Source organism: Triticum aestivum, chromosome 1B (genome assembly GCF_018294505.1).
Source record: "Triticum aestivum cultivar Chinese Spring chromosome 1B, IWGSC CS RefSeq v2.1, whole genome shotgun sequence".
In the NCBI taxonomy this organism is placed as follows: Eukaryota; Viridiplantae; Streptophyta; class Magnoliopsida; order Poales; family Poaceae; genus Triticum; species Triticum aestivum.
The window spans coordinates 620,409,572-620,421,539 of record NC_057795.1 but is presented as its reverse complement, the minus strand read 5'-3'; the positions used below and the strand labels follow the sequence as shown (position 1 = coordinate 620,421,539).

The 11,968-nt window shown below is 46.1% G+C and overlaps 1 protein-coding gene and 1 pseudogene across 2 annotated transcripts; both read right to left on the bottom strand.

Annotated features, from left to right (window-relative positions):
* Window positions 1-808: 808 nt before the first annotated feature.
* Window positions 809-2,257, bottom strand: LOC123097295 (septin and tuftelin-interacting protein 1 homolog 1-like; annotated as a pseudogene).
* An 867-nt stretch (window positions 2,258-3,124) lies between these two features.
* Window positions 3,125-8,775, bottom strand: LOC123142924 (uncharacterized). Of its 2 annotated transcripts, none has more exons than XM_044561638.1 (5): window positions 8,528-8,775; window positions 6,788-7,101; window positions 4,832-5,135; window positions 3,863-3,940; window positions 3,125-3,747 (listed from the first exon to the last, which is right to left on the bottom strand). In XM_044561638.1, the coding sequence occupies exons 2-5, from the start codon at window positions 7,081-7,083 to the stop codon at window positions 3,694-3,696; spliced, it is 732 nt and encodes a 243-aa protein (XP_044417573.1). In that variant the 5' UTR covers window positions 7,084-7,101; window positions 8,528-8,775; the 3' UTR covers window positions 3,125-3,693. The 2 variants fall into 2 exon arrangements, with proteins under 2 accessions (XP_044417573.1, XP_044417582.1); XM_044561647.1 differs by having other exon boundaries at window positions 6,788-7,090; window positions 8,528-8,756.
* Window positions 8,776-11,968: the final 3,193 nt, after the last annotated feature.

The following is an 11,968-nucleotide window of genomic DNA, read 5'->3' as shown; positions in this document are numbered from 1 at the left end:
CTTCTCCTATTCCAACTAGGAAAGAAGGGAGTCCTACTCCCGGTGGGAGTAGGACTCCCCCCTTGGCGCCCCCTCCTTGGCCGGCCGCCTCCTCCCCCCTGGCTCCTTTATATACGGGGGCGGGGGGCACCCCATAGACACACAAGTTGATCTACTGATCGTTCCTTAGCCGTGTTCGGTGCCCCCCTCCACCATATTCCACCTCGGTCATATCATCGCGGAGTTTAGGCGAAGCCCTGCACCGGTGGAACATCATCATCGTCACCACGCCGTCATGCTGACGGAACTCATCCCTGAAGCTTTGCTGGATCGGAGCCCGGGGATCGTCATCGAGCTGAAAGTGTGCTGAACTCGGAGGTGCCGTACATTCGGTACTTGGATCGGTCAGATCGTGAAGACGTACGACTACATCAACCGCGTTGTCATAACGCTTCCACTTACGGTGTACGAGGGTACGTGGACAACACTCTCCCCTCTCGTTGCTATGCCATCACCATGATCTTGAGTGCACGTAGGAATTTTTTTGAAATTACTACGTTCCCCAACAGATACATCCATTCCTCCGACAAGTATTTTCGGACGGAGGGAGTATAAGTTATTCCTATTGTTTCCATATGACCCAAAGAAAAGGAACACTTTCTTAATCTCCAATATTCTTGAGAGAATTTATTCAGTGACATAATATTTAATAGGTACTTGAGTATTTCCGACAATATTACTTCGAAACAAAATGAGTAACTACATCTCTACAATACATATTGCTAAGGAGTAACTACATGTTTATAAGAAAAATTGCGGTCGATGCAAACTACCAAGTATAATCTACAAGACTGTCAACAATGCCACCGCCAGCTTCGAGATGTGCGAGCACCCATTCGTTGGCAAGTAGCTCTGGCGTGAAGAGTTTTTTCCAGCCGGTGTACCATGCGGTGGCCTCCCCAAACGAGGGTTTCGCGGCCCGCAACCAGTGTCGCAGCGCACCTTCCCATTTATCGAAAAATAGCTCAGCTTCTAGTATCAATACCATGTCTTCAACATGCACTAGAGGTGCCCATAGCATCAACGTGCGAAACGAGGAGTCGGTTTGCTTCGGTGGCGTGATCCTTAGCCCCCGTGTGAACCGTGCTAGCTTCGGCAAGATGTGACGTTGGCTGAAGGTATCCCACTGTGTTGGGTCAAGGTATTCCTTCCATGGCGAGACAACATCATAGCCGCCATTGCTTATCTTGCTTTCAACAATGTCATAAAGAGATCGTGGTAAGTTGCCGATGAGAGGAATCAATGGGCGAAGCCAGTGGTGACAGTCTGGATCCCACGATGGCATCCACTCTCGTGCATCCATGGCCATCCTCGGCATGATCACCTGCTCGATGATGTACTGCAAGGTGGAGGATGGCAGTGTGGCCTTCCACATCCCTAGTGTGCGGTTCCCCTGGATCACCTTCTTGGAATTAACGATCACCGCCAATGCGGCCGCCGTCTCCACGCTATCGTCCCCTTGAAGCGTCATGTCACGTAGCAGTGAGAGGATCTTTTAGTAGCACTCTACTTCAAGCCGCAAGGCTCGTGAAAGACCCTTCCACTTATGCCACTCCTCTTCCGCATGTGGCAACGACGGAACGTATAAGCCGTTGTCATATGGTTTCTCACAATGACCGATGCCAGCTTTTGGACACCGCGCGGTGAATTGTATAGGCGCGATGATCCCTTGCCCATGTGCACCGAGACCCGAGCCTTCTTGATAGTTCCAACGTCGCATCATCTTTGCCACCGCCAGGCTAGGGAATGCGAGGTTTCCTGACATATCATGTTCTAGTAGCGCCATGCCGAGCAAGCAAACAGATGAGTGGCAGACAAAACGTTTGCCAAAGATGGGGGTTTCTTGTTGTGAGATAAGGCTTTAAGTTTCTTTTTAGATAAGGCTTTAAGTTAGAGTGACATTTCACACTTGTACTCTAAGTTAAATTACAAGAGTTTTTTTTCCTGGAAAGACGCAAGAAGTTTGCACGTTATTTCTTTGTTAAGAGTTTGAGGTATAACTATAGTTTTCTTACAACATCACAGCAACACCGAGAACCAGGCGCTACCCCACTGCCAAAAGCTAGAAAGAAGTGTTGATTCCTCAAGAGTAAGAATTAATTTATTTATTTATTTATTTATGCCTTTTGCAGGGCTACTGGTCGAAAAACTGTGCATAAATTTTAGTCTTGCATATGAGTCTATGTAAAGAAAATCGAAGGGAGAGTGAATCATTACCAACCCCATACCCTTTATATAAGTAGGAGTATAAGAAAGATATTATTGGATTGATCAAGTGAGGAAAACAACGTGAGTCACTGGACACGGGACATCTGTCCCACGCAAAATCTGAGAATCTGAACTCACGGCAGCACTTCTCCTGGACTCTTGTGAAGAAATGGGAAGAAACATAATCAGGGTGGGACAAGCGTCGTGAGACAACTAGCGTCACATAACTTGTGTGTTTTTTTTCTTTTTTGCAAAAAGGTCAGATCTATTATAAAGATTCATATTGAGAGTACAAAACACCTCAAATATAATAAAAATTACTCCATCGAGGTGACCGGCCTGACATTAGCCACCCACATAATAAAAATTACTCCGTCGAGGTGACCGGCCTGACATTAGCGACCCATACAAACGGACTGGACCCCTCGTGTGCAGGACTCGGTTTACATTTCAAAAACTAGACTTTCGCAAAATACAAAACATCGTACCGAGGTGGTTCATAAGTGCCAACGGGCTAAAAAACATCTTTAAAAAAGATCATGTGACCCTTCTGTTCTACTCCATGTAAAACTTGACACTCAATTGTAATTCTCAAACTCTACCTCGAGTCTCTAAGTGCTTAGTGAGAGTTACCTACGTTTAGTTTCTAAACCGTTACCTCTATCCCTAAATTCTTGTCTTAAATTTGTCTACATACATACTCTCCGTCCCAAAATAAGCATCTCAACTTTGTACTAACTTTAGTGAACTTCACTAAAGTTAGTACAAAGTTGAGATGCTTATTTTGGGATGGAGGAAGTACATCCTTATGTAGAAAAATCTAAGACAAGAATTTTGGAACGGAGGGAGTATCATTTTCCAATTGCACAAAGCTATAGACCATAAATCACCGCATCCACAAATTCATATATCCGCCTGACAAGCCTACGCATGGCATCATCTGATGCTCCAAACTGGGACTACAGAGGAAGAGTTTACAGCAGCTGGTATAAACAAATTACCGAAGGCCCTGGTAAATCCATGTTAAACTTGAGTATTATTACTGTCACTTGCCAGTACAAGCAGAGGGCAAACCCACACGCCCGCCTGCTGCACTGGAGCACCCCACTCGGCACCCATTTGACGACACAGCGAGAGGAGATGCTCTCAAATGGTATCAACATGAGGTCAGGGCCCTTGGGGACATGATATAGCCAACGCTCTCTGTAAAATAAATTACAGAGGCAGGCATGGAAACAACCTGCAGCCGCTCTGTGTTTTCCTGTGCAATCTCCACAGCACCCCGGAGGCCGTTCCCGACCGACCGATCGGTCGGGAGTCGGCCCACTGATCATTCCGTCTGGGAAGGTTAACTTTCAATCTTCGGTTACGGGATCTGTGGCGGTGTTTGTGTATATTCTTCTTTTCTAACTGCTCAGCTGCTCAGGCTCGACGACGATCGTACCATCACTCTTCCGACTCGCTGTCCATGTCGTGCATCGCTTTCAGTCCCCTGGGGCGCTGCGATATCGAGCAAGAAGAGCGTCGGTCAGGCGGTTGGTTTCTACCTAGCGCATGAGCGATGCAGGATTTACAGAACTGGACATGATAACATGTTATGCTAGCCTTTGCTCACCTTCTTGGAGACCTTCTTCTCTCGTACCTCGTATCTTTCCAGAGTCAGGTCGCATAGCCACGTTCCAGGGCATACAAACTGCAAAAGATGAACAGACAAATCTTCGGTGAGAACCGCAGAATCGGTGACAGACTGACAGTGAAACACAATTTGAACAGAAACATATGAACATAAATGTAGACATTAATATCCTAGAAAAAAAAGCACAAAGTGCTTTCTTAAGCTTAACTCCAATTATCTTTCCTTCCACAAAACCCCCAAGTATCTAAAAATAAGAATCTTAACTCCAAAGCATGCTTCAACCACAAGCACAAGGACTAGTTACTGCTCCACCATATAGAATTCAGAAATGGAGTTCAAGAAAGATGGACAGATGACACTACCACTCGGTAAGCACTGTCCCGAGATAAGATAGAATGGTAATTAGTTTGGCCAGTTCAAGGTAATAAGGTACTGAGTAAGGTTAAACAGTAGGAACAACACAACACATGGAGCACTGAATGCTTTCAGACAATCTTATATTTGCTTCAGACAGAAGCATGCGGTGGTATTATGGACGCCTCTTGGCAATCAAGTTAATTAAATCTCATGTATAATCACTGAGGCATACACGGAATCTTTTGCTATTTTATTTGCACGTCTCCTTTAGCCAAGGGACAAGGCAGGCATCGTGCACAGAGATGGCCATATGCTCCATGTGATCTCATGCCCTGTCTCTACTAAAAGTGCTTATTGAAATGTATTTACTCCGTGGTACGCTCTTGGTTTTCTGATCTTGCATTTAAGTTTGGATCCATTAGTAGTACTGCTGTGCAATTTTTAATACTGGAATCTCTGTGGAAACTAATTTATTTACTGTCTATAAGAAGATAAGAATCCTATGCCCCGCGAAAGGAAGATGAGAGAAGAATCCTATGTGAAATCATAATAAACAGTTAAAGTTTGGGAGCTGAGGAAAAAGTTTCATACATTGACAGTCCTCTGGATGGCTTTCACTCTCTTCTTGGGCCTCTGAGGCAGCTTGGACCCCTTGAACACCAAGAAGTCTTCTTCCTTCTCTTTGTTCGTTAGGGAGACCGCAAAATTGGGCCAGATTGTCCCTTCACTCCCAGACGACGAGCCCTTCTTGTCATCGAGAGAGGTCGGAGGCACCGTGTTGTTGTCGTTGTTTCCCTTTGCAGAGCGCTCCCTGACTGGGGATATAACCGTGCGGATCGTGTTGTTCTGCTGCTGCTGTGATGGCGGCCTCATTGCTCCAGACTCCTCAGGATTCCTGCCAATTTGGTAGCAGCAAGGATTAAAGATGATACAGAAAATTGCTATGTTGCAATGACAACATATAAGAGGTAAATAAAGTGTAATGTCTAGACTGGTGAATTATTTAGATGTTCTTTTTGTGAATTTGGAATGGTTGTGGCTACACCATTTTGAATTTTAAACATTTATTTGAACTGCGTCATAAGTAAGCTCTAAAAATAGAAGGAGCACATTGAGCAACAAAATTGTTCGTTCATTTCTCTTGATGGGAAAAGTGTTTGCACCTAATAACACGGATGAGATACAGTTTATGAAAATCGTAGGTATTCACTGAGTACGTTATAATCCTATATAAAAATGTCATGTGTATAGTCTTATAATTCAGCAAAAATGCAAAAGGGCAAAAGGGCAAAAGGTAATGTAATTATGTACGTGCAGATAGAAATTCATTCAATTGATTATTCAAAAAAAAGATCTATTCAATTGTGGTCACAATGAGAATTGGGTACATAAACATACATGACTGCAAAATTTATGACTGCAAATCATGCATCAATGCTGAAACACAGGGAGAGTGGGGACTGCAAAATTTCGCGATTCACACACATTTAGGGAAATGGATAGCAAGCAAACAAAAACTTCGACTTCAATCCAGCAAATACAAGAAACAAAATTGAAAAACCGAAGAACAATGAATGAACAAGTTGTCACCATCACCATCCACTATACGTGCGGTGGTGACTGGTTTGAGATAAATATGGTGTTTTCTTTCTCGGGCTAAAATTAGTCAGCAGTAAAATAGCCGATACAAAGTATGTGGCCATCCAAACACACATGCTGACAAGCTATTGCCATCAACAACTTAAATGAGAACCTCATCTCTCGCAGCTTTCACGAACAATCCCAATAACAAAGCAAGTCAGAATCGAAGATTCACGGATCAGGTCCATCTGAGAAGACAACTAGCAGAGCTTGAATTGAGCTTTAATCAGCTGGATTGACCAGACAAGTAGCAGTCTGCTGGTGCTCCTAATTTTAGCCTCGCAAAAATCTGATTCGCCTGGCTTTTCAAGGGGCTGAGTTGAGCCACAAGAGAAAACAGCATTTAATCCCACTGTAAATAATTCAAGATTAGGACTGCTTGCCTGCCCCAAGGATATCGATCAAGGTTCAAATGGAGAAAACCTCAAGAACACCCCAGGGCTTCACATCCTCTTGGACAATCCACCAATGCTTGACCAGGATAACTTGAAAAAGAGAAGAAAAAAAGCAGGATCACTCCATCTTTTGGAAGATCATAAGGTTGGCCCAATGACAACAACATGGCCAACCAACATCAATCATGTTGCCCCAAAACCAAAACCAAAAACCAATCATCGCATCGCCTACCATGATCGAATGTTTCCATTCTGAATCTCTGAATCCGATATCGGTCACTCAGGTAAAGAACAAACCCACATTTGAATTTAAAAGTGAATCGGATCAAACGCAACCAAAACTTTCTGACGCTCCAACTCACGTGCCCAGACACGGACATCACGTGACACTTTCAACCCTACCCATGGGGATTCTGAATGTTATCGCTAACCAACACGCGGAGTCAGAGAGTACAGTCAGAGGGAGAGAGGGAGAAAATGCTGAAGAAGAGCAGCAGGGGGGGAGACGGACCTGAGGGCGCGGTGGTGGGCGTGGCCGGGCGGGTGGTGCTGCGCGGCCGCCGTGGCTGCGGCAGCGGCAGCGGCGGCGGCGGCGGCGCGGCGCTGTCCTACCGCGGCCTTCTCGGCGGCCGTCGTGGCCGCGGCCTCGACGTCGCGGCGCTGCACCTTGACGCAGCGCAGGCGCTTCCGGTTTCCCCACTGCAGCAGCAGGTCGCGCTCCGCCGCCGTGCCACCGCCAGCGCCCCCGCCGCCGCCGCCGCGCGCGGAGCCTCGCGTCTGGTAGTTCTTCCTCGACTCCCTCTCCATCGCCGGACTTGCGCCGTGCTGCACGAAAAGATGGAACCAAGAAAATTTCAGTCAGATTGAAATGAACGAACAGGGTGAGTTGGGGAATTTGTCTACTGGAACAAGATGGGACGAACATCTAAAGATTCAGCTCAATTATTTTGTGATGGCCGATCAAATCAACAATAAAGTTTCTCCGAAAAAAAATCAACCAGCTAAAGTTGAAGGATGCTAAATGCAGAGGGTAAAAAGGGGAGATGAAGAATTGAAATGAACATGAGGACTTGGGGGATTTTGTCTACTTAATCTAACTGGAAGACCAAAACATCGGAAGAAGCCTCAGATTCAACTCAATTCACTGGATTTTTAGTGGCCGATCGAATTAACCAAACATAGCTCCAGGTTTTTCGAGTTCTGGTGAGGGGGGGAAAAGGCGAGCTGGTTGCTTTCAGATCGAACAGGCGTAAAGCCAGGTAAGTTACCAGATCAAATCCAAAACTAAGTGCCTGGAAATCCAGCTCAATTAACTCACTTGAAAGAACCAAATCGAATTACTGAACGCGGAGAAGAACAGAACGAATCGAGGATGATTCCAGAGTGGAAATTGCGGTCCAGCAAATTCGAGAAAGGATGGAAATGCAAAAAGGAAATCGAACACAACACGAGACACCAATCGGCAGCAGAGAAGAAGAAAAAAAGTAAGACTGAAATGTGCCGGCTTGATGATGGTATAGTATACCCAAGAAAAAAGGGGAACTGGAGGAGATGATCCAAATTCCAAACCACCCCCAGCACGCTACCTAAACAACGCCCCCATTTGAGCCCGATTTGAGCTCGCTCTTCCCGATCGAACTACTGCGAGGAACGAACACCAGATGATACAGACCTGCAACTTGCCGAACAGGCAGTGGAAAAAATTGTTGGCGAAACCGCCCGATCCTAATCACCCGCCACCTCCCAATCGCGCGAATCCCAAGTCAGGTAGGCCAGATTATGCTCAATCGTAGGCGCGCAACTCGACGAAGCCCATGCCGTAATGCGGTCCCGCCGATTCGATCCAGATAACCGATTACTACTACTTCACCCGGGACAGGGAACGCGTAACCGGCAAACTGGATTCGAATTACCAACTCCAGATTACCGCTCACTTCATCCGGTGCAGGAAACGCAGGTGAACCAGACGAATCACAGCACAGATAAGGATTTCCAACAAAAGCAGAATTTCGGAAATCCTCCCAGAAGAAGATAAGGAACTGGATCTTCCAGATCAGACAACCAGACCAGAGAACCCCCCGAGAATCCAACCAAATCACAAGCTAGAACAACCACAGAAAGAAAGAAAATCAAACCAAAAACTTCACCGGAGCGCAAGCCGTACGAGTCCACTTTCCCCGCCGGAACAACCCTGGGAGACACGAATGAGCGAGGAGAGGACCGCAGATGATCAGACGGGATGGACCAGTACCTATGAAAGATCGCCGCCTCTTCTAGTGCTCCAATCCAATCCACAGCCGAATTCCCTCGCTCCTCTTCTCCTCCTCGAAGCGGAAGTGCGAATTTATCTAAGGCTGGGATGAGCAGTGGATCAGAATCGGTGGGAATTCGGAACAGATTTCGTGTGCCTCCTCTCCTCTCCTCTCCTGCCCTGTTCTTCCCCTCTACAAGGCAAAGCCAGCGAGAGGAGGAAGAAGAAGGCTCCCTCTGTTTTATACGCGCTCTGCCTCACCCACTTCTGGATCCCTCGGGCACACCAAAACCGGATCCGGGACGCCCTCGGCCGTCGGTGCGCGGATGGAGGGACCGGATCGGCCAATCCCGTCGCCGTCCCGCTCCCCTGCACCGCTGGCTGGTCTGCAGTGTTTTTGCTCCGCTCCACACACACGCGGTTGATGCCGCGAACGAGCCGTGGGCCTCGTTGGGCCGCGGTCTGGTCTAGCTCATACTGCTCTGTTTCAAAAAAAAAAAGTTTATTTTTTTCTCGAATACGCACGAGTGTGCGTACTTTACTATAAACGAGTGGGGAAAAAGAGCACCTCCACATCAGTGTTTACATATTACATGAACACGATTCCACCCGTTCTTAAAAAAAAACATGATTCCACCTGTTCTAAAAAAAAACATGATTCCACCACTACTACTACCTCAACTACATACTAACTCCTCGCACTAGCCCACATTTCCATATCATGAAAGAATGCGTCCGTGTCACCTTTGATCAACCCCGCTTGTTTCCACGATCTACCCTCTTGGCAAATCCGAAGAATAACATAGTTCTTGGATGGCGAGGCACCGTCGAAGATAATGGCATTGCGGTGCTTCCATATCTCCCACATGACCAAGATGAGAATTGTCGCCTGATCCCTCTTCTGCTTAGTTCTACCTCCCTTATCTATGCATCAGTCTTTAATTTTGCTGCCCGTCATCGGCATCCACTCCATCTTGCCCATAGCTTGTAGGACCGCCGTCCATATCTCCTTTGCAAACACGCAGTGTAGCATGAGGTGATTGATTGACTCTTCCTCTTGATCACATAGAGGGCAACTGTCCTGATGATCAAGGCCTCGCCTGGCTAGTCAGTCAGAAGGCCAACATCGATACACCGGCGCACAACGGATTATCTGCACAGCTTCTTACAATAAACCGCCTCCAACCTTGATCAAGGATACTTTAGAGAGGCTGTCGATGATGCCCTCCCGGCTTGAAGAGATAAAACGATCAGCTACAAGGGCCGGCGCTCTTACCGCACTAACCCGTGCTAAGGCGTGGATATCTGATCTTGATCCGGCTGACATAGGGGATGGCTATCCAAGCATCAAAGAGGATGGATCAACATTTGATAATGAAGATCTTCTGGCTTTGATGAAGGAGATGCGCCCGTTGGCTAGTAAGTTGACTGAAGAAACCGATCTTTCGTTTCATCAATCGATTTATGATGCTCACAACAAGAGGGTCAATACGACGAGCTACAAAACTCCCACTCTTATTCCGCCAATTCGTAAGCATACTTATGCCCCTGAAGTTGACCCCTCCAATCTTATAATCGATGAAGATGTGTTCAGAGCCTTAACTGAGATCGATTGGTCAACCACAGACTTCCAGCCACTAGATAGAGAGGAAGAGGATGAATCGACACAAGATGATCTGCAACCGTCAAGCCAGCCCGCCGCTGATGCATAAACTGGAGGCTGGTTTACCTTCTTTGTTTTGCAAGACTTATGCTTTTGGGCATGAAAATGCCGTGTAATAGGCTAGTTGAAAACTTCTTGGATCTGACGTGCCATCGTGCACTTTGTGTGATACTGTTAACCCGCCATGCTTATGATCATGCTATGTTTGCTCATGACGCTTTGTTTTTCGTAGAATTTGTTCCTGCATATAACAGATAAATTGCGTCTTGGCGGTTTACCGCTAGACGGGTTATCATGCCCCACAACATAGTTTATGACTGATGTAGGATGAAAAATAATAATATACAACATACCTGTGATATGTGTTCACTACAGATTTATCAAGCTAGTGTAATAAGTATATTTCTGGTTTAATACCAAGCCGGGTTAATAAACATCGGATTACCTTTCTTTCATACTGGTAACTTATAGGCAGAAACCAGGCCGGATTAATAAACACCAGTTTGTCGCCATATGTACGAGTCATGAAGCTTTATAAGCCTTACTTGGTTTTCAACCATGTAATTTTTGTGGCATAAGAGAAAAAATTGCAAAAAGACATTCAAAGAAAAATTAACAGAAAAATCCAAGGCTTTCATAGGCCGCCGAGCCAAAATATCTTCTTCAATGAAACTAGTATTAACCACTCGAAGGTACGCGCTTTCCGTGAGCCGGCACTCACACTACCACTTCGACATTTTAACTCGGATAAGTTCAGTTCTTATTTAAAGATAGACTTATCAGGAGTACGCGGGGTCAGAGTACATCAAGCATCACAAGCCGAATTATCCAAGTTTCAAGGAAGGCGGCTGTAACAGCCTGAGCTTCTCCTTGCTATCCGTAAACCGTGCCCTCTCATGACGAAACAACATTTTAACCTTAACAAGTTCAGGGTCTTTGCTAGAAAAAGATTAACTGTTAAGAGTTTGCCGGGTCAATCAGGATTACGTGATGGAGAAGCTTCCGGAATACAGGCAGGATGGCCCAGGGTTTTAGGTGAATACACCTGGCTTCCAAGCCTGGCTTTTATAACCTATCACAAGGGTTATAGCCACTTTTGTTCTTTAGAACAGAAAGAGCCCCCAAGTAATATTGTGAGCTGTGCTCAAGGGGTACCTATGTTTGAGTTGTGCTTTTTACAACAGACTCTCTTTTGGTCCTCATAACATGGGTTGCAAGCCCCCAAGCTTTTTTTTGTGACCAATAAGCCGGATCAAAGGGTAATGATAACATCACTTTATAAAGCGGAGAACCCAAAACTCATTGAAGAGAAAAACGACAGAGGCCCTGTTTTAGCGGGCATGCCGGTTTATTATATTGATCATAATATATACATTATCAAGATATGTACATCAGAAGAGCCTATGGCTCAGGTGTAATAAGGCCGAAGATGAGCAATATTCCACGGCTGGCGGGTCTCCTCCTCCGATTTGCGTGAGTCTTTGTGCTATCGAACATCGATGAGGTAGTATGACCCGTTGTTCATATTCTTGCTGACACAAAGGTTCCTTCCCAAGGTGGGGATAACTTGTGCATATCAGTCCGATCCTGGATAAGCCGGAGCACTAAGTCATCTTCTTGAAAAGCTCTGGTTTTAACCCGACGGCTGTGGTAACGCCGCAGATCTTGCTGATAATCGCCGAACGGGCCGCTGCTATGTCCCATTTTCATCTAACAGGTCCAATGCGTCTTGGCGTGCTTGTTCATTGTCCGCTTCAACATAAGCTGCCACCCGAGGC

Excerpts from the sequence above, each read along its gene's own strand:
- LOC123142924 (XM_044561638.1), bottom strand. The coding sequence starts at position 7,083 with ATGGAGAGGGAGTCGAGGAAGAACTACCAGACGCGAGGCTCCGCGCGC. Across the intron at positions 5,136-6,787 it reads GCCCACCACCGCGCCCTCAG|GAATCCTGAGGAGTCTGGAG; the intron begins GTCCGTCTCCCC and ends CCAAATTGGCAG. Across the intron at positions 3,748-3,862 it reads AGAAGAAGGTCTCCAAGAAG|CGCCCCAGGGGACTGAAAGC; the intron begins GTGAGCAAAGGC and ends TCGATATCGCAG.